General features: G+C 36.3%; 1 protein-coding gene across 1 annotated transcript; it reads left to right on the top strand.

The window, feature by feature from the left end:
- Nucleotides 1-15,963: 15,963 nt before the first annotated feature.
- Nucleotides 15,964-20,345, top strand: LOC131076623 (alpha-amylase). Its single transcript, XM_058013905.2, has 5 exons — nucleotides 15,964-16,438; nucleotides 17,929-18,058; nucleotides 18,153-18,345; nucleotides 18,429-19,029; nucleotides 19,882-20,345. The coding sequence occupies exons 1-5, from the start codon at nucleotides 16,268-16,270 to the stop codon at nucleotides 20,155-20,157; spliced, it is 1,371 nt and encodes a 456-aa protein (XP_057869888.2). The 5' UTR covers nucleotides 15,964-16,267; the 3' UTR covers nucleotides 20,158-20,345.
- The last annotated feature ends 1,340 nt before the right edge of the window (nucleotides 20,346-21,685 follow it).

The raw sequence follows: 21,685 nt of genomic DNA on the forward strand, positions 1-21,685 counted from the left end.
CTTTCTCACTCTTAAGATTACTACTGACAAGGAAACATACAAGATAAATCTTGAGTAATAAAAATCTCATCTCAATCATAAAAAAATTGGTAAATTAAAATCAAAGAGGATGGCATAAGAACCTTTATGAAGCTCTACGGGCTAATAAGATCTCACATAAGAGGACAATAGGAATATCTCCCTTCTAGCTAGTGTATGGGATTGAATGTGCTCTTCCTATTCCATTATAATTATCAGCATTGAAACTATAGAAATACATTGAAGATTAACACTTTCAGTCCTCATTAGAAAAGTGAATTATGTATCTGATCAAGATTAAAGGACAACGGGATGAGGTAGTATCTACAAAACAACTAAGCATTGTGAGTTTGTAAATAGGATCATTGATAGAAGGGCTAAGCAAAGGAGATTTTTAATTGGAGACTCAATTCTATTATGGGACCAGAGAAGAGAATCTAGAGGAGGTCACAATAAGTTTGATTCCTTGTGGAAGGGTCTGTTTGTGATCAGGTTAGTGATTGGAGAAAATGCTTTCCTTTTGGCATATCTTAATGGAACACCACTACCTCTTGCCTATAATGGGTAAGATATCAAGCTATATAACTGGTAGTTTAACCAGCTAGTCTTCCTCTTGTATTATACTTTTCTTTCCTTAGTGTTTTTAGGTTTTTGGTGTGACTCTCTACGCCCCTTAAAATAAGGTTTTTTTCCAAGCTTATTTTGATTATCTGCATGCTTTCTAGTCCTTGTCTCCCTTCAAAGCCTATTGTTGCCATTCATTTGAAATTCTATCTATGCAATTGTCAGATTGAAGTCATTGTTTATTTTCTCCTATGTTAAATCATACCCTTCATAGTCGACCTTTTGCTTACCTTTTGAACCTAATCAACAAGTTCATTCATTCTAGCACAACTCAATCACTTGACTTTTCCTCAAGTGTCTTATCTAATTATTGGTCATTATAGTAACGATTCTCTTCATTATTGATTGGTTGCAGGTTATTTGAACCCTTATACCTTGCATATCAATGCTTTTGTGATTCAGTCAATCACTCGACTCAATATGATTCCCGCCTCTCAAGGCATAGTCTTTTCATGATGTCAGAACGTACAACACATTAATAATAGTTAGTTGATGAATTAATTATTGTGGAGTTTACTTATATAGTTTTATTTGATTTATTATCTATCCCTTGGATTTTATTGGGTTTGATTTATTATTAATTTATTAATGTTTATAATATTATTGTTATTAAATATATATTAACCTTTGTTATTATATGGTTATTGGATATATTATATAACCTACCTAGCCTTTTACCCTATTGGTTGAGTTGTGGGTGTTGGCATTGAATTGTCATTGATGTCAACCAGTATTGCAGGCTACCGGTGTATTGCAGACTACTGGTAGAGGTATGTCACTCAGTATGAAGAAGATTGAAACCGACATAAGGAAGATTAACATGAAGGCTTTCCAACTAGTATGGTGGAAGACAAGTAGGTATTGAGACTATCAGTGACTTCATCGGTATGAGGTGAGATGCATGTGTGTGTTAGCATGTTCAATGATAATCGGTAGAGCGTAAACCGGTATGAAGGTTGGTTGCTTGTTTATGATGAAGAGGCAGAATGTTAAAATGATCACATATATCGGAGGTCAATATTGAAGCAGAATACCGAGGGATAAGGTGAGTTGCTGGTGTGCTGGGCGGTCAGTATGAGTAAAGTAACACAGTGTGTCGAACATACCGGTAAGAGGGTTTGCCAGATGATCAAGTATGAATCGACCCAAGTCGGTAAGTTGAATGCTAAGTTGTATGCCGACATGTGCAAAGAACAAGTACCAAGTGGTAATATGAAAGAGGTTGGTGAAATTTCCATCGACATGGTTGTTGGAACAATTAGTCGACATTAATGAAACAACCACAAATCACAGGATGATAATAGATTGATGCGGCTCGAGGAAGAATGAATGACAAAGAAAGATCATAGAGTGGTTGGCTCTTGGATCGAAGAAAAGATATCAGATTGCAAGAGGACCTCGAGAAGGAAACAACTAGGTCATAAATGAGTCTGACAAATTTCAAGGCTGAAAATCATGGTCGAGATTGCCATCTTTAGCAAATATGCATTGGATGATGGAAAACGCATACAGATGCATTCCTCCAATGCAAGTGATCGATCCAAGGAAGATTGGATCGGATCTGATGAAGATTTGATTGATGGAAGAAACCCTAACCACCTAGTTTTTTTTTTTTTTGGTGGGAAAGTCTGAGTTTAAATATAGCAACTTAAGATAGATAGAGTTGTTGCTGAAGAGTGAAGGTAAGGGTGAAATTGTTGTCTGAGAGCCGAAGAGATAAACACTTGAAGTGTTTATGAGTGAAGACTATACTGGTAAGGAGAAGCAGGGTAAACCGGTGTAAGGAACAAACCGATGGAGTAAGCATAGAACACAGAGGTGACAAAGCGACAAAATTTGTACTTGATAAAGAGTGATCAAGTGTGAGTTGAATGGTGAAGACATTGTGAGAGGGGACTTAGAAAAGTTATTAGCAAAGAAAAGTTATAGAGTGGGTGGAGAGAAAATAGATCGGTAAGGTTGAAACCAACAGAGAAAAATATTGTAAGGTTGCAAAACTTCTTTTGCAACAGAGATCTCATTTTGTATTTGAAATCTTTATATTGTTTTTCACTAAGTTGGAGCTTAGTGCAAGGGTTGTATCTCCTTTAGGTTGTAGCCTATAAATTGTGCAGGGGTTGGTGCTCCTTTGAGTTGGTGCTCATAAATTAGGGGCTGGTGCTCCTTGGGTTGGTGCCCTAAAATTGTAATCAGATCCTTTTCATTGTGAGGCTGGATTGGAGTAGAAGATCTCCAACAACTATTCTCATTGAGGTTTTTCCCACATTGGGTTTTCCTCATATATTTGATGTTGTGTGATGGATTCTTGTGCATGTGTTATGTTAATGTTATAGAAAATATTTTCACACACCTAGTTTGCACTATTTGAGCTACCGGTTAGCACTCAGTTTGTTTTATATATAACCGGTATATCTCTGTTGAAGAAAAAGTATTTAAATCACTGATTCACCCCCCTCTTAGTGATCCATTGTGTCCAATAGTGGGAGGTAAGTAAATTAATACTATTAAATATTATTTGCCTCGATATTGGGCATGGTAGGTATATTATATAGTTTTATAGAATATTTTGATTGTTTGATAATTTTCTATAGTTTTAAATTAATTGTTTATTTGTTGAGCTTTGTACTTGTTGTTGGGTTAGCTTCTGGGAGATTTTTGCTTGCACTTGGAGATTTGATTTCGTTGGAGCTTGGATTTGAATATTGTTTGCTTGGAATTGTTGGATTGGATTTTCTCTACCTCGAACTTTCTTGCTATCTCTCTGTTTTCCAAGTTGGAGCTTCAATTCAATTTTGTATATTGGTTTCCATAAAAGCTTTGTATTCACTGTGTCTTCTCAAAGATTGTTTTCAAGGATTGTTGAGGATTGGATATTGACATTATATTGTTTTTATTTGAATGGGAAAGAAATTTGTGGTGATTTCCTTGTTCAAGTATTATGGGATAGAAATATGTGACTGTAATGTTGTGTTTTGCTCTATGCTTGCTTGTACTGTGTTTAATATGGATTTTTCCTTCACTTTGGACTTGTGGGAACCATATTTATCCTTCTTTTTGGTGTTTTGAGTCTTCATCGAATCCTATGTCATGTTTTGAAGTTGTATTCTAAGTTTTGGGCAAGTCTGAGTAAGTTTGTGAGAAGGAGGTGTTGGGAAATGGTGTTGTTTTTTTATTATGAGATATTATAGTTTTGTTTTGAGCGTTCCTTTGGTTTTATTTTGGTGGCAATTACAAAATCTTTTGGAGATTGAAGTATGATGATAATGTTGTCTTTCCTTTCATTAAAATTAATCCCAATTCCAAGCATAAGAAAGGTGATGAACATTGTCTTTTTCATCGTAGTTATTCTCAATCTCTTGTAAAGCGTAACACATTTAGAACATTTATTAAAGAACAATATGTTAGAGATCGCATAGCTCTTAAAACTGATCTTGCACTCTTCCTTGGTGAAGAGGTAGTGCCTTATCACTCCATTCACCCTCTGTGTTTCTCCTCACCCTATGGCACTATTATTTAACTTAATTGGGGGCTCTTTGTCATAAGAGGTGATGCTATTTCAATTACAATCATCTTGGGGCAGCAACATAATTCATTCTTGCCTCTATTCTTGGGGGCAAGAATCTTATCTTATTCTTTCTCTCTATCTAAAATTTTCACTATTCCCTTAAGGATTTGCATTTTTCATACTTTGATGTCCTTTCTTGCATGGGATGGTATGTCTCTTAAGATTAATCTCCCCTTAGGGGAGTATGTGATCCTTCTTCTAATTATCTCTTCCTCTCTTTGAAGATTTCCTCTTCTTTAGAGTTGAATTTTTACATATTTTAATGTCTTTTCTTGCATTGAGTATTCCTTCATGTGAGTACATTGTGAATTTTCTTATGTCTAATCTCTCTTTAGAGGTTGCATAATCCTTCTCATTATCCCTTGGGGGGCATTTATCTCTCTTGTTCTTTCTAAGGATCCACTTTTCCTTTGTTGAGTGGTGTTTTCTTATGAGTTGATGTCAATCCTTGTATGAAGTTGTTGTTTGCTCAAGGATTCTTTCTTATGCAAGAGGTGTGTATCCTTGACTACAACCTCTTTTTCACTTGGAAATGTATATCTATTATAAATAAATACTTCACTTTGGGGTCAAAAGTGTGTCATCTTTCATCAAGGATCCCCTTCACCTAGCAATAGGCGAAAGGCAAGAATTCTTGTTCTCCTTCCCTTCTTTTGGTAGAAGATGTTATGTTTGTTCAAATACTCCTCTTGGAGGTGGATGTCTTTTGAGAAAATATCTCTTCTTCTCTAAGGATCCTTTTTACACTTGTTGCAAGATATCTCTTTTTCAACTATCTTATCCAACTATCTTATCCTTGCTTGTAAGAGTATTCCCTCTTTAGCTTGGATTTATGAAAATGGTTGCCTAAAAGGATATCTCCTTGGTGTTGAAGGTGGGTATCCTTTTTTCTAGCTTCCTTAAGACATGAACATAGTGCTATGTTGGCATCTTAAGGGGGGCATACATATCGCCCTCTTTGTTCTACATTGTACTATATTTTTGCATGCCTTAAACAAGGTGATCATTCTTGAAACCAGAGAAGACAAACTCTTACATGAGGTGATTCATGCCCAAAACTAGATGAAGCATTGATATATGTCTTAGATGAGGTGCACATTCTCGAAACCAGAGAAAACTAACTCTTACATGAGATGTCCTCAAAACTAGGCATATATCTATCTTACACATTCTTAAAACCGGAGTAAATGAACTCTTACATGAGATGTTCCCGAAACTAGACATATTTGCATTTTCATTTCATGTCTTACATAGGTTGTCACATTCTTGAAACCAGAGGAAACAAACTCTTATACATGATTCTTATCACTTAAAATGAAACATTACTTGCACACACACGAGGATGAGTGGAACTACCAAAACATAGCTAGACTATTCCTACTCTCCTCCCCAACATGGATCACCTAGGAAAACACATCTAGAATGTGTGTCCATGTCCTCTCTCATTCTTCTTCTCATGGATCACGTAGAAAAAAATATCTAGAATGTGTATCCATGTTTTCTCTTTCTTCTCATGAGCTCATAGCTTTGCTATTTGTAGTTCATGGATGATGCATGCTCTTTCTTTTTTATGTGGTCACTTGTGTTCTTGAGATGGAATTTTTCAAGAATGATATTAGTGGTTGAGATATTTTGATATTGAGGTCTCTTCAACTAGTTGACTTGAGGTCTTAGTTTGGGTTTTATCTTTTTGTGTGTGTCTTTTGACTTTTGTCTTTGTTTGACATTGTTTGTCTTTATTTGTCTTTTTGCTTTTGTCTTATTTCGTGTGCCCTTGCATGTGTTTGAGTGAGTTAAGATCCTAAGATTGGGGGCTTAGTTCCTTGAAATTAGTGATGTCTTATACTCCTTGTGATTATGCTCCTAATTTCTCATCTCTTTCATCTTTTTCGTCTACTTTACCGTGAATATTTGCATAGGCTCATACTCTGTCAAAGTGGGGGCTAAATGTAGCGTCATAAATTATCACTAGGCCTTTTACACCTCATGTTTGTGCCCCTACTTTGTCATTTTCCATCCTCATCACCTAGTTAGGTTATTTTTATGCTTATTCTCTAGTTTTGATGCCATGTACACCCACTGATTGATTTCCTGGATGGGTGTCCTTCTCCCTAGGGCTTAATGGTGGTCCCTTTCTAAGAAGGACCAGGGTGCCCATGACATGGTCCCTCTTATTTGGGCCCTATTGTGAAATGGGGGAGGGGTCCTATCTCTCTGGCAGGAATTCAATTTTGTGGCTCCGCATGACTATTGGAGGTCGACCTAATTAGTAAATGACCTGGATACCCCTATATAAACACATTTGATCAACCTAATTTTATCTCTCCATTTTAAGTCATGATCCTCAAACAATCAATCCTTGCATTCATGAAGAATTCATCATCAAACATTTTTAGAGGTCTTCAAGGTTGCATATTCTTCATTCAATCATTGTGGAGAAACATTACTTCATTCATATGGAAGCATGTGTGTGTGATTAGGGTTTTGTCATGTTCATGCCATTTCATACACCATATGTGATTGCAATCAAGAAGCAAAGCATCATCATCAATAATTACAGATCTAAGGTATATCTTTTCATTATTTATTTTAGTATTTGCATTATTTCGTTCAAGGTTAATTCCTAAACTAGGGTTTGGCTTAGGTAGACCCCTGTTCCCAACCATTTTCCCTTCTCTACTATGTGCAAGAATAGGTACAAAGTTGTAACTTTCATGATCAACATAATTCATAGAGACAAACAGGTTTCCCTTTGGACATCGAAAAGTGCGGAGAATTAGAGTGACATGCATTCTGGTCTTGATTATTCAGGTCAATCTTCCGGGAACGGATCCAAACACTCATATATTGCTTAGATCCAAGTTTGTGGCTTTGTTTGATGACTGTAGCTCACTATTTATGCATATTTTCTTCAACATCCACACATTTGCCCTAATTTCAACATCTTCACAATTCAACTTAAAAAGAGGGAATCAAAATCCAACCAGTGAATCTAATGAAAATTCTCAACCTTATCCTTGTTGGATTGAGGCTAGATTTATTGGATTCACCCATCTTTAATGTAATTGGTTTCTAAGCAAAAATTACCAGTTTTGTACTACATCATTGGGTGAAACCCTAATTTTCATCATTACAACATGCTATTTATGTTTATTTCTATTAAGTTTTTATAATTGTTGCAAAGATCTGTAAAGTTTTTTTGCATTACTCTCTTCTCAAGATTAGTGTAGGAAATTGTTCTCGCTTCATGGAAAACCTTAGGGATTTTTGCTACAAATAGGGGTTTTAGACAAGGAGTTCCTTTGTCTCCTCTTTTATATGTAATAACGGTTGACAACTTTGGGACGTTCATCTAGGCTATGAAAAGAGTGGGAATGTGGAAAGGATTATTGTGACTCCAAATGTGAAACCTATTAGTCATCTACAATTTGTATATGAGAATATGTTGTTTGGTACTATTTGTTTAAGAAGTAACTACTTGTCACAAAGGTAGTGGATAACTATTGGGCTTCCTTAGGGAAACAAATCAATAAAAGGAAGTCAAATGTATTTTTCTCAAACATGGGCCTTAGGAAAGAAAGCAAATTACAAACATATTGGGTTTCAAAATCAATTCGCTATCGAGCAAGTATACCTCTTTTTGCAAGGGAATTCAAGACACGTCTATGGAATCTTCTTTCATCTAGCATCTCCTAAAAAGAAGCATCTTAGAAAATTAGATGCTTTCCTTGGCTAGGATAATATAGTTATGTTAAAAGTAGTTTTTGTTGCCATTCCAAATTACACTTTCTCTTGCCTCATGTTGCCAAGGAAGACTTATATGAAGTGTTGAATAAAGAAGATGAGAGATTTCCTGTAGAGTGGTAATAAGGAGATCAATTATAAATTTTTCCTTGTAGCATGGGTAAGGGTCTATGTCCTGAAGGAGTTTGTTAGTGTAGGAATTAGTGATTGGCCAGCTCTCAACACTACTTTTTAAGACAAACTGGTATGGGACATATTTCAAACCCACAAAGGAAATGAGTTCAGATACTCCAAAATAAGTATCTAGACTCCCTAAAACTAGTGAGAATCCTTACGTTGAATCCCCCCAAGAGGCTTAGTTATTTGGAACTTGAACATGCTTTCATGTTGGGATCTAATTAAGAACCATATAACTTGGGAGATAACGAATGGTTGTTGGGCTCTATTTTATGCAGATTTGTGGAATATTGACCCTAAACTAAAGGAGATATATAAATTATTTTCAATTAGTGAAGTACTCTTGAATAGATGGGGTAAGAGGGTGTGCAATTATGCAATTAAGATTGAATTTGATGCAGGGCCAATATGGTAACAAAAATCTCTTGATGATTTTGAATTTGAAGAGAATGATAAGAACATCTTCAAAGCATAAATATAGAAACAAAATATTTTATTGTTTAAAGAGGACTATATTAGGTGGTGTGTTGCCTAGTCAGGGGTTTATAGTGTTAATAATGGTTATAAAATCATAGAAGATGATGAGGCCTCCCTTGATTGGCTAGGGCACATATGCTAGAGGAATTTGTGCCTCCCCAAAGTAGGGTTGTTTCATTGTAATCTAAAGCATAATTCTTATAGGAGATAGGTTGAGGAAGACTGGTGTCAATGACCCTTTTAGATGTCCCCTTTGTAAAGAAGAGGAAACAACAAACCTTCTACTCCTTAATTGCAAGGTGATGATGGTTTGTTGGCAAATAATTTTGCAAAAATTAAACTGGTTTGGAACGCTACCCTATGATCTATTATTTTTCTTTGGCACTTGACCTCCCAATTTCACATTTCTCCTAGTTTCAAATTTTGCAAGGTGGTGATGGTTTGTTGGCAAATAGTTCTGCAAAACTTAAATTGGTTTAGAATGCTACCCTATAATCTTTTATTTTTCTTTTGTACTTGTCCTCCCAATTTCTTATTTCTCCTAGTTTCATATTTCTCTTAGTTTGGGTTTAATATATTAATGTGTTCTCCTGTAACCTATTAGGTTTTGAATGTTTCTCATTGTTGGTGTAAATAATTATTCATCATGGATATTATTACACCTTACTTAAGTTTACTTAGGAAATGCATTTCATAGTAGTTTGGGTATGAAACACTTCTGTGTTTGTGCCACATTGGGATAGTGTGTGTAGGAGAATTTCCACCTTTTATGGTGTGATCTTATTACTACTTTATCCACTTATTGTGGAGTGATAATTCCACCTTCGGTGGGTGATCCACCTCATGTGGAATATTTTATTGTTTCTCCTACCTATTGCACCTATTTCCTACCTACCCTTGTTTCTTATTGAGCCACATGTCATGTTTGTGTGCTCACATATCCATATAGCCTTGCCCATATAAGCAGGCTCATGTTCATTGTATGTAACAATTAATGATCCAGTTGATCAGTATTTTCATCTTGATAGAATACAGTTTATTCCTATCGATATTTTGTCTCTCTATTGTACTTTTAATTGAGCTCTTGATCTTGGCAAAATCTCACCTGATATCATAGCCTAAAGGGCTTCTTTGATTTATCTTGGAGAGGCATTTTTAGAGGCTTCAATTTTTGAATTTGGGGAGGCGGTTGCATTCGGGAGGCCATTTCTATGAATTTTGACTATAAAGTCGGCCTATTTGGTGAGCTAATTTTTTTGCCAATTTTGCTATATTTGTACGGATTTTGAAAAAAAAAGAAGCCGTGTTTATATATATATATATATATATATATATATATATATATATATATATATATATATATATATATATATATTGGGGGGTCTACAGACCCCCTGTGACCCGTGACTCTGTACGCAGAATCATTTCTTTGCAGGGCTCTCGTACCTGCCACTGTCGCCACTGTACTTTCTGGTGGCCTTGCCATCGTGCTTCGTCCGACAGCTTCCTCTACCAACCGCTATTGTTCCCTCCGCCATCGTCGGCAACCATCTCGCAACAGCTACGGTCCCCGCTTTCAAATGTCGACGCAATAGCTCTGGTCCTCGCTTTCCGACGCCGACATCGTGCTTCTGTCGACGACCACTAGCTCCCCTCCAACAACGATCTCCTGGTCCCCGCTTTACCACTTCCTCCTGGTCGGCACCCACCCCACCAGTGCTCCACCGCTCCCAGCCCCGGTCCTTTCGATGCCGACTACCCTGCCAACACCGCCCACGTGGTGACAATACCACTCAGCCTGACACGTAAGCAACCACCTCTGCATACCGTATTGTCGTGCAATGTGTATGGAACCTCCCATTTTTGCCACGTCAGCATGTTCGTATGGTACAAACGCCATGCAGGGGGAGGTGAAGTTTTTTTTATGGCTAGACGGGTGTCAAATTTAAGCTCGTCATTTGTTGACTTCAGCGCCATGTCAGCAGTATTTTGAAATATTTTTAACCTCACTCTCTTTGAGCTTTTCAGTTTTGTAGTTCAACTTTGGAAGACCATATCTTGCTCATTTTTGCTCCTTTTTTGGTGCAATGTTTTTGAAATGGGCTAGAATTTTGTGCTCTTCGCAGTGGTGGAGGAATTTTATGATTTTGATGGACAGATTTTTCAGAATTTGCAGATCTTCATGACTGTACCTATCTAATTCTCAATTTTGCAACTTTAGAGGCTTCGTTTAGGGTCATACGACCTCCTTTTCAGGTGCTGCTTTTTTTGAAAGTGCATAATTTTTTGTCTACTTTCATAATCTATCATTTTTTTGTAGTGATTTTGAGTAGAAATTGTACTTTTAGTATTTAGTCATTTTTGGCCTATTTGGTACTTGTATTTTGCTTGGATCTCAATTTAGATCACTAGCAGAATTTGTTGAAGTCTCTTATATCTCATTTTAAGAAGTTGTAAATTGAAATCAAAAGTCCACTTTGTCTTGTTTTGCAAGTGGCCCATTATATATGCACTAAGTATAAAGTGTCAAATAACCATTTGGGGGGGGGGTTCTTGATTGAGTATTTTTGGGGGGTATCTTGTGTGATTGTGCCTCTCTCTATCTTGTGTTTTTTTTTCATTTTGGTGCTATGGGTTCTCCTAAATTTCCACTTTTAACTCCTCATAATTATGCTTCATGGAAGATTAAGTCTTGGAGTAAACTAATGGAAAAATGACTCATTTATTATGTAAATGAAACTATTACAACACCACCTGATCCTAAGGCTTATCCTAATGCTCAAATTGAATGACTCACTAAGAATGCTATGACACTTGGAACTCTTAGAAAGTATGTATCAAATGACCTCATTTTTCACATTGAGAAGTGTACAACAATTAAAGAGGCTTGGGATATTTTTGAGAAATTGTATGGTCAAGTTGATGAGATTAAGGGCTACAAGCTTGATAGTGAACTCACAACTTTGGATCCCAAGGATTTTGATACAATCCAAGATTATGTCACAAAAGCAATTGAGCTAAGAGAAAAGCTAAAGGATTGTGGAATTGACAAAAATGATGATCAATTGGTTTATAACTTGTTGGACAAGCTTCCTTTAGAGTATGCAGCCTTTGTATCTAGCTTTCACACCCATAGGTTAGCTCAAGGTTCCTCATACACTTCTCCCTCATTTGATTCATTGACGGAGATGTTGATATTTGAGCAATCTAAGTTGACCAAGATGGGGATTCTCAAATCGTCAAAATCACAAGCTTTGGTGGCTAACAAAGGGAATCAAAGCAATCAAGGAAAATGCAAGAATCAAAAGCAACCTAAGTCAAAACCACAACAAGATGGAGCACAATCATCCTCTCCACAATAAGGTGACTCACCTAAGAGGAAATCATATAAGGAGAATCTTTTTTGTGCATATTGCAAGAAGTTGAGACATGATGAACATCATTGTTACAAGAAGGATATTGATGAGTTGAAGAATCTTTTTGAGGAGAACAAAATCAACCTACCTTCTAGAATGTCTACATTGGCTTCTTCCAATGATAAGGATAAAGGAAAGGATCACTCTTTTGGGACAGATAAAGGAAAGGGACAAGCTCTTTGTGCTACTACAAGTCATGATTCAGGGAGATGGCTTCTAGATTCAGGGGCTTCTCATCATATGGCATCTTCGTAGTCTATGTTCTCTTCATTTGAGCCTTGCCACATGCCACAAATTTTGATGGGCAATCATACATACATGGATGTGATTGGGAAAGGATCTATTGCCATTGGGGATAACTCCTTCAATGATGTGTTGTGTGTACCCCACTTGACAAACAATCTTCTTTCCATCTATCAAATCACACATGGGGCAACTAGCAAAACTGTGGAGTTCACACTTGATCCAATTATCATTAGAGACTTGGAGAGTGGATATATCATTGCGACTGGGGTGGTTGATCATGCATCTTGGTTGTACTTTTTTTCACATTTTGGTCCTATTGATGAGGTTGATTCTTCCTATGTTGATGATTCAGATTTTGAGGAGAACTTTGGGTATTTGAACTTGGGGATTCTCACACGTGACCCCGTTCTTGAGTCTTCTATTTTATCTCCTCCTATTAATATCACACCACCTATTGTACTTGATGATGTAGGTACTGCGGCAATTTTGCCTTCTTGTGATTCGGTGCAACAGGATATTTCATGTCTTCTTGCTTCAGTTGATTGGGATGCCTACTTGACAGACATTGCAGGTTTGTTTGTAGAGTCCTACATTGCAGATTTGGGAGACATCATTGATGACATTCATCTTCTCTTTGATGAAGATGATCCTTCTTCAATTGTTGTGAGGGAACACTCTGGCCCTCTTGTGCATTCTCTATGTGATCATTCTTTTGAGGTTGACATGATTGTGGATACTTTTGTACAACAGTTTGAGGAGGTCTCTTTATCTTTAGAGGAGAGATGTGAGTTTTTGGATATTGTTCTACAATGTTCTCCAGTAGATCTTGGAGTACCTTTTTCAGCAGTGTGGAGTAGTTAACCAGCTTTGGAGGGGGTATCTTTCAACATCGACATGGCGACACTTGAGTAGTTTTTAGAGATTCCATTCATCATGAGTATTTTTCCTACATCTTCCCTTCATGATTGGGGAGACTTCATGGATACACCTTTGATTTTGTTTCTTCTTAAGGGGAGGAACGTTGTTCGACGTTCATGGAGCAGTTTCTTCATTCATCATCGAGCTTTTATCATTAGTGCAGATTCTACATTGAGGGGGGGCTACCTAGTCTGTCTTCTTCTTCTCTCATATGGGGGGGACTTTTTCCTCACATGGGGTTTTTTCCTTCACATACTTCTATGAGAGTTCTTTGTATATGGTTTTCATCTCTCTTTTGGGGGAGGGTTTTTCTCTCTTTCCCCGCTTTGTGAGAGATTTCATTGCATTGGTTTGCATGCATTTGCATTTGTACATGGGTACCTAACATGGCCTAGTAGTCGGGACCCATCTTGCTTTGCTTAGTTGCATTGTAGACTTAAGTGCATTCCCCTAAGTTGCACTTAAGGTGGGGGGGGGGGGTGTTGGTGTAAATAATTATTCATCATGGATATTATTACACCTTACTTAAGTTTACTTAGGAAATGCATTTCATAGTAGTTTGGGTATAAGACACTTGGGTGTTTGTGCCACATTGGGATAGTGTGTAGGAGAATTCCCACCTTTTATGGTGTGATGTTGTTACTACTTTATCATATCCACTTATTGTGGAGTGATAATTCCACCTTCGGTGGGTGATCCACCTCATGTGGAATATTTTATTGTTTCTTCTACCTACCACACCTATTTCCTACCTGTCCTTGTTTCTTATTGAGCCACATGTCATGTTTGTGTGCTCACATATTCATATAGTCTTGCCTACATAAGCAGACTCGTATTCATTGTATGTAACAATTGATGATACAGTTGATTAGTATTTTCATCTTGATAGAATACAATTTATTCTTATCAATATTTTGTCTCTCTATTGTACTTTTCATTGTGCTCTTGATCTTGGAAAAATCTCACACTCATTCTTGTAGCTTGCATAAGTTTTTTGATGGCCTCCATGAAAGATGCTTATATAATTTTTGCAAACTTTTAATATATGATCATAAAGCAAAATTCCTAACAAAGAAAAGAGATTATTTTATGTAGAGGATGGATTTGCTAGTCTCGAAGTGATGAACTCCAAGGAGCAAACCAACCTTCACTCTACCTCACTTTACTGGCGCTCTAGTGAGCCAGGGGATACAAAATATAAAACTTAGTAGGCAAACTACAGAGACCTTTGAATGACCTCTGCTAAGCCTCTATTCTCAAGACAAACACGTAGAATTGGGACACCAACACGACGCTTTAACATCATGTATGAACAAAGTACATAAGTCATAAAACGAATGTAGATATAACAAAACTACTAAATGAAAGGTACTTCATTGAATAAAATCACTTAGTATGAAATGACAACAGTTTAAAGGGAAACACAAAAAGATGAAGAAAGCTTACAACTGGTCCATGATTGAAGCCTCCAACAAAGCAATCTCCCTCTGTTGATAATGAACCTGCACACAAGCAAGAGAAAAATTGTTGGGGCTTTGTTAAGAGGTCTGCCTCAGTCAGACCCCCGCTTCAGTGTTTCGACCTCCACGAACAACCAAGATAATAGCCACAAATAAAGGAAGGATGACAAAGATACAAGTAGATAATCAAAATAGCAAATATGCTTGATAGAAAGCAATGGACGTGTAAATGAACAAAGAGAGAGAGAGAGAACTCCCCTTCAACACTCCAGGAGCTATCACCCACAGGAATGAAGTTGAGCATCAAGAACTCTCCAAAACTGTGATAATGGTGCACATTGAATGCTAGAAAACCCATGAAAGATGAAGAATAGAATGCCTAGAGCTCAAGAATTCTCAAAATGATTAAAAAAGGCTCCTAATAAGTTCAAAAGAACAAGATATGGAGCTCAAGGAAGAATCTCAACATCGGTGGCCACAAATAGAGGTACAAACTCTTCCATATGTAGACGTAATGCTCAAATGACCACCTGCAGGCTGACATATTCGCGGGACGATTACATGACGCACATATGTCTTCATGACATGCTAGCGTCCATAAGTCAAATGGTAAACATGGTCGGGAAAATGCCAGATTCTAAGTTGACAAGATAGTCTATGAGAACAAACTGACAAAGATACGAAGAATGACTCCAATCGACCTAAAGCGAAGACACTTATGTGACGTGAAATTACACTAGATGCAATTTAAGATATTACATTTTATATAATTCATAAAAATATCTATTTAATTAATTGAAAAATACTAATAGTTAACTAACAAAGACATTGCTAAATTAATTTTTAAAAATTAATAAAAATAAATAGATTTTAAATGTCTACATATAATTTAATATATAAAATTGTCTACTCCCTAATTTGGGCTCCACTATGCGGATGTTATGTTAGAATGCCCAATTTGTTTATCCCCAAAAGTAGGTTTCAACCTTTGATATGGGACACTGATTTTGGCCTTTCCTTGACCATTGATATGACCTGTGGAAGGGAAAGAAAATGAAGTTCTTGGAGTTTTCCTAATGCAATCTTCTTCTCTTTCTTAATAATAATAATTTATAAGAACTGATTTGGTAAGACTTCAATCAAGAAATGGCGATGAAATTGTACCGTTGGATATGTCCCATTTCAATTGCTGTACCCATCACTACTGTTGAAAAGCAAACCGCTAAACCGCTTTATTTTGACATGGATACAACTGTTATACTGTTCTCATAATGATAAAACTTTATATGTCTGGTTTAAAGCCCCATTGTTGGGGCCGGTTCGGGGGATATAGTCTCTCCTTTGGAGCTTCACACCATGCTTTAAGGCAATCCAGACTCCACGTGCCTTTTCTCTACTCACTCCTGACCAAATGAGTTTGATGTAGCCTTAAGAAGTAAATTATATTTAATGCAACATTAGCTTTAATTCTACTCTGCCAAATTCAATGGGTTTTTGACTGCCGTGCCAAATTGGCAATCCCGGATTGGTTTTAGAGTATAACGGCAGGGGAAAAGACGTGAGAAATAGTTTCCAGCGTTCACACACAAATGCCTCAACAACCACTGTGTAGCCTATAAGATATGCCTCTTCTTATTGCACCCTATGATATCTCTCTTTCATCTTCCATGGCAGAATTTAAATGGGCTTCTTTACTTGTCCTCACATGTTTAGTGCTAGGGTTTACTGCATACGCTGACGCGCAGACACTTTCTGAAGCCGAGGTCGATCCTCTCAGTATTGTGTTGTTTCAGGTCTGCAGCACTTCAACCTCAGTTTTACCTAAATGTTTTTATTTATTTATTTCTGATATGGTGACTTCATTTGGAGGGGATTCAGCTGCCTGTTTTGGAGTTAATTTATATTGATCAGATAAGTAGTTTTTCTTTATGTATGAGGGGATTTAGAAATCTGATGTTTAAAGAATTAAGTCATTCTTCTTAAAATTTCCCTTTTGCTGATTCATAGAGTGAATTGTGGAGATTCAAGGTTAGATTGCAGGTTGGCATCCATCAATCAATCTAATTCCAAAAATTCATCACAATACCTGTTTACATATATTATTTTTACAAGTTAAATGAAATTGAGTGTGACAAAATTTTATAAGTAGATCATATTTATGTGGAAGCAGGGAGTCGTTAAACATGTACATGGCTAAGTAATACTTGAAAAAATAATCTTCAAAATGAATTCAGATTTTGAACAAGTTCTGATTAAACTTAAACAGTACTTGAATACCTACTCGCAGGAGAGACTGTTTTTAAGCATGTTGTGTGTGGACTGAGTAGTTCTTGAAGAAATGACCTTAGGAAAATCTCAGTAATTAAATGTCCTGTTTAAACTGAATTAGTACTTGAATAAGTGAATTTTAAATTGAATCGATATAGAACTTAGAGAACTAATTAGATGCACATGGATAAATGAGGTTGAAAGAAATTTCTGTAATAGGTTTAATGATTTTTTTATTTTTTTAGGAGTAAATAATTGAATCATTTATTGAAATAAATAATTTTATAAATATTTGGATAGAAAAGACATTAATTTTTCACAGTTCATGCTGAGTGAGTACTTTCTGGAATCAATGTATTGATGCAAAAAAATCGCACAGTTGAATCCAGAAATTACACTCACTCAAAATCATTTCCATCACATCTATTATACATCATTTAAATATCATAAATATGAAATAAACTATTTGGTATTTCACTTTATGAGATTCATCTTTTTAAGAGGGACGACCTTTTTAGATATCTGAGAGACATAAAATTATGTAAATTTTCTGGATTGGATTTTTTCTCACAATGTTTCAGATCACACTCTATGATCCATCTTCTGTTCTCTTGCTTGCTTAATCTGATGAATGTGACCCATGTACAAAGAGAAAAGTCACATATTCTAATCTAAAAACTATTCAAAATAGTAATCTAATCCCAAAAAAAATTCAAAGAAACATCTCAATAGAAAATTGAGATACTCAGAAATTATGAATCAATATAGATTGGCTGTGAACCTGGAAAAGGAGCCCCTGAAATCTTAAAAATACAGCTAAATCCTGAAAAGTAGACAGTTTAACCCTGAAATATGGCAGCTAAACCCTGAAAATATATGCAATTTGTTTGAAAACACTTCTTGAATTAAACTGTGAAAACACTTCTTGAATTAAACTGTTTATTTGTGTTAAGTGACACTACCAAACGCCATTGTTTTCCAATCCAATTTGACCGGACTAAAACCATTGATGCAGGGCTTCAATTGGGAATCATGGAAGAGCGAATCGTGGTACACGGTGCTCAAATCTATCGCAAATTCTGTAGCAGAGGCAGGCATAACAGACGTCTGGTTTCCTCCTCCTAGTCAATCCGTCTCATCCGAAGGTAAGCTAGCCAATCCATTTACAAAACTACTACTTATACTCCCCTCTTCCTCTTATCCCATTTATCCTCATAATTAAAAAAATCCCCTTTGCAGGCTATTTACCAGGAAAGCTTTACGACCTAGACTCCTCAAAGTATGGAACAACAGAGCAGCTGAAGCAGGCAATACAGGAGTTCCACAACAACGGTGTGCGGTGCGTGTGCGACATAGTGATAAACCACAGAACAGGGTCAAAGCAGGACGAAAATGGCTACTGGTGTATTTTCGAGGGCGGCACAGAGGATAGGTAATCAAAATCAAATTTTAAGTAATAAAAGAAAAAACTTGCCATTAATTGTCTGATCATCGAACTCTTTGATATTTAAATAGTGCCCTAGACTGGAGCGGATGGGCCGTTCCGCCCAGAGACCAGCCCTACCCGTGCGGAACCGGCAATCAGGACACAGGCGAGGACTACACTCCAGCTCCGGATGTGGACCACGCAAACCCTAAAATTCACTCCGAGCTCTCCGACTGGATGAACTGGCTCAAATCCGACATCGGCTTCGATGGCTGGCGGTTCGATTTCGTCAAAGGCTACGCCGGAAATCTGCTGGGCCTCTACATAAAAAATACCGGCCCGGCTTTCGCAGTGGGAGAGTTGTGGGACACGCTTTATTTTGGAAATGGGCAAGAGGATGCTCACCGGCAGAGGCTTGTCGATTGGATACACTCCACGGGTGATGCTTCTTCCGCCTTTGATTTCACCACCAAGGGAATTCTTCAGCAGGCTGTGCAGAATAACGAGCTTTGGCGTATGAGGGATTCAAATGGAAAACCCTCCGGCTTGATCGGCCTCCTCCCTGAAAAGGCTGTGACCTTCATTGATAACCACGACACTGGATCTACGCAGAATTTGTGGCCCTTTCCTTCTGACAAACTGTTGCAGGGTTATGCTTACATTCTCACCCACCCTGGAGTGCCTAGCATTGTAAGCCCTTTAATTGTTCTGTTCTTTCTTGTTTATTTCTTTCTGTGTTTGAAGGATAAGTTTATACTGTACAGCAGTTGTTTTTGTGTTTTATTGGATAAAATTATTCTGTACAACCGTTTTTGTTGATGAATTGTCTCTCTGAGCGTAAATATAAACCCTTGTTTGTTTTTCCTCGGGATAAATTCAGCCACTGTCTGTTCGTTCTATCTTTCTTTCTCAGGAGAATTTTTTGTACCCAAAAATTTTATTGCCCAGATTCGAACTGTATTGAACTGTTTTTTCAGACATATTAACTAGTTAAGGTCTTCGGTTATAGCCAATGGCAGTGGTGAGCATAATTCAAACTAGGGTAATAATCACCATGGAGTTAACAGGGTAAAATAGAATTGTAAATTACAGAATCACAACCTTAAGCTATTATGGGGTCACTAACCTAACTCAAGCTATGGTTATTGTGGGGTTTGGCTTCTTTTTTTTTTTTTTGAATTATAGAAGCTTAGTTCTATATATTTTTATTATGCAATTCATATATTGTCATTATGTTTATTTTATAATTATAGTTTAAGGTTGATTTTTATCAATCTTGTTGTCAATCAAGGTTGATTTGGTAATTTTTAGCTAAGTCAAAATCAGAGCATAACATGTTGTCAAGACATGTTTTTGGCCCACCTTCAAGGCTCATGTATAATAATGGCATCTAGTTCTCTTGCATGAATTTATCATTTCCTCCACTCCCCTCAAAAGCATCAAGGGCTTACTCTTATTCTAAATCTATTAAAGTTAGTGTTATATTTGATCAGATCTTATTCATGTATCAATTGACATTGGAGGTCTTGGCAATGTGTGTAGTTTTATGATCATTTCGAGGACATGAACCTGAAGGATGCCATTCAAAATATGATAGCCATTCGCAAGAGGAATAACATAAAGGCCAATAGTGCTTGTCGAATAATAACTGCCGAGAACGACCTCTACATGGCAAGCATTGATGAAGTGGTTATCACCAAAATTGGAGCAAGATATGATGTTGGAAAGTACATGCCTTCACAAGATTTTCAACTTGCGACTTCTGGAGATAATTATGCTATATGGGAAAAAAAGACCTATGAGCCAATTAGTTTCTAATCATAAGTAGAAGTTGACATCATTCAATCCATGTTTTGTTGTCAAATTAATATTGATACACTTTCTTTAAATGTGTAGTACCATTGGGAATGCTTTAATCCATTTTAAAATATAAAATTGAAAGACATGCATAAGAAGAGTAAAATCTAATTTAATCATTAAAAAAGTTATCTTTGTGATTAAAAAGTTCTTTCCCTTAGAAGTGGAATATCTCTAATAAATTGAGAACCAACTAAAAAATATATAGATCTTACAACTGTATAATGTTTGACATATTTATCATTAGGCTTGAAAGCATAAAAAAGTATTAGTTTTGTTTTGTTTCATTTGTTAAAAAAATTGAGGACAATTTGGAAAACAAGAAAAGAAAAAAATTATAATCTTCACATATAAAAAAAACTTCAAGTTTTGATTAAGTGGAAATGGATGTTTCAACAATTATTTGTCAAGTTTATTTGTGTAATGGTGAAAATTGCATACCCATCCCTTGTTCCTTGTGTAGATTTGGGTCCACTTTGATTATAGTTGCCTTAATGCAATGGCTAGTCTACAAGTGACAATTTCTTGCATAGAATCCAAATCATGACATCACCATATCCCATTTCCATTATTGGCCATCTTGAAATATTGATAACGATCTTTGTATCTCCCATTTTCCACCTTGGATTAGATCTACAGGTTTAGACTTGACAAGGTTACCCCTTATTAGAACTCAAACAATGAAGATTGAGATGAACAAATTGCAAAAGTTAGATTTCTACCAAATAATTTATGTGATTTACATTCTAGATTTGTAGACTAGGTTTAGTTCTACACTAATAAATGCAAAGAATGAATTATCCTATTCTTCGTGAATGTCTTCACTAAGTAAACACTTTGAAAACTTATTCTCCTTGAATGTCTTTTAGACCTTACTTCAAGGTGCAAAATGATTCCTTTGATTGTACCACATTAGATGTAGGAAATAAAGGTTTAGGTTAGATGAACAATTACAAAGATATTGTTTATGTTAATTTGCATTAACCAAATGGTCAATCTCCATGTACCAATATTATTGGTCATTGCATCTCATTTTGTGTATAAGTAATGATGAGATTTGAGAAATATTTGATTAGCTAGGTAACCAAGGTCAATAGATCAACATAACCATCAATAGATCAACATAACCATGTTATTACATATTTTTCTATGTAAACGTTTAAGGTGAAAAATGACAAACATAGAAATGAGACAGATAAAAATATAAATCAACTAAGAAGATCTAAAATTTAAAGACATCTTAGAAATTTGTTACAAATGAGTCATAATTTAATTGATAGAGATGTAGGCTCATGGAATGCAAATATCAAAGGATGTGTACAACTTAATTTGTTTAAAATGGTCTTGCAAGCTTATAAACAAATGCACTTGGTAGGTATAAGGCTAGTCTCTACAACCTTTACTAGAGTCCTTCCAGTTTTTGGAAGAATGGGAGCTTTGCAACAAGGCATTGTCATCAGCGTATAGCATCTATGAATTTTTAGATGCA

The sequence above is a fragment of the Cryptomeria japonica genome, chromosome 5, assembly GCF_030272615.1.
Source record: "Cryptomeria japonica chromosome 5, Sugi_1.0, whole genome shotgun sequence".
Classification (NCBI taxonomy): domain Eukaryota; kingdom Viridiplantae; phylum Streptophyta; class Pinopsida; order Cupressales; family Cupressaceae; genus Cryptomeria; species Cryptomeria japonica.

Excerpts from the sequence above, each read along its gene's own strand:
- LOC131076623 (XM_058013905.2), top strand. The coding sequence starts at position 16,268 with ATGCCTCTTCTTATTGCACCCTATGATATCTCTCTTTCATCTTCCATG. Across the intron at positions 18,346-18,428 it reads GAGGGCGGCACAGAGGATAG|TGCCCTAGACTGGAGCGGAT; the intron begins GTAATCAAAATC and ends ATATTTAAATAG. Across the intron at positions 19,030-19,881 it reads ACCCTGGAGTGCCTAGCATT|TTTTATGATCATTTCGAGGA; the intron begins GTAAGCCCTTTA and ends CAATGTGTGTAG.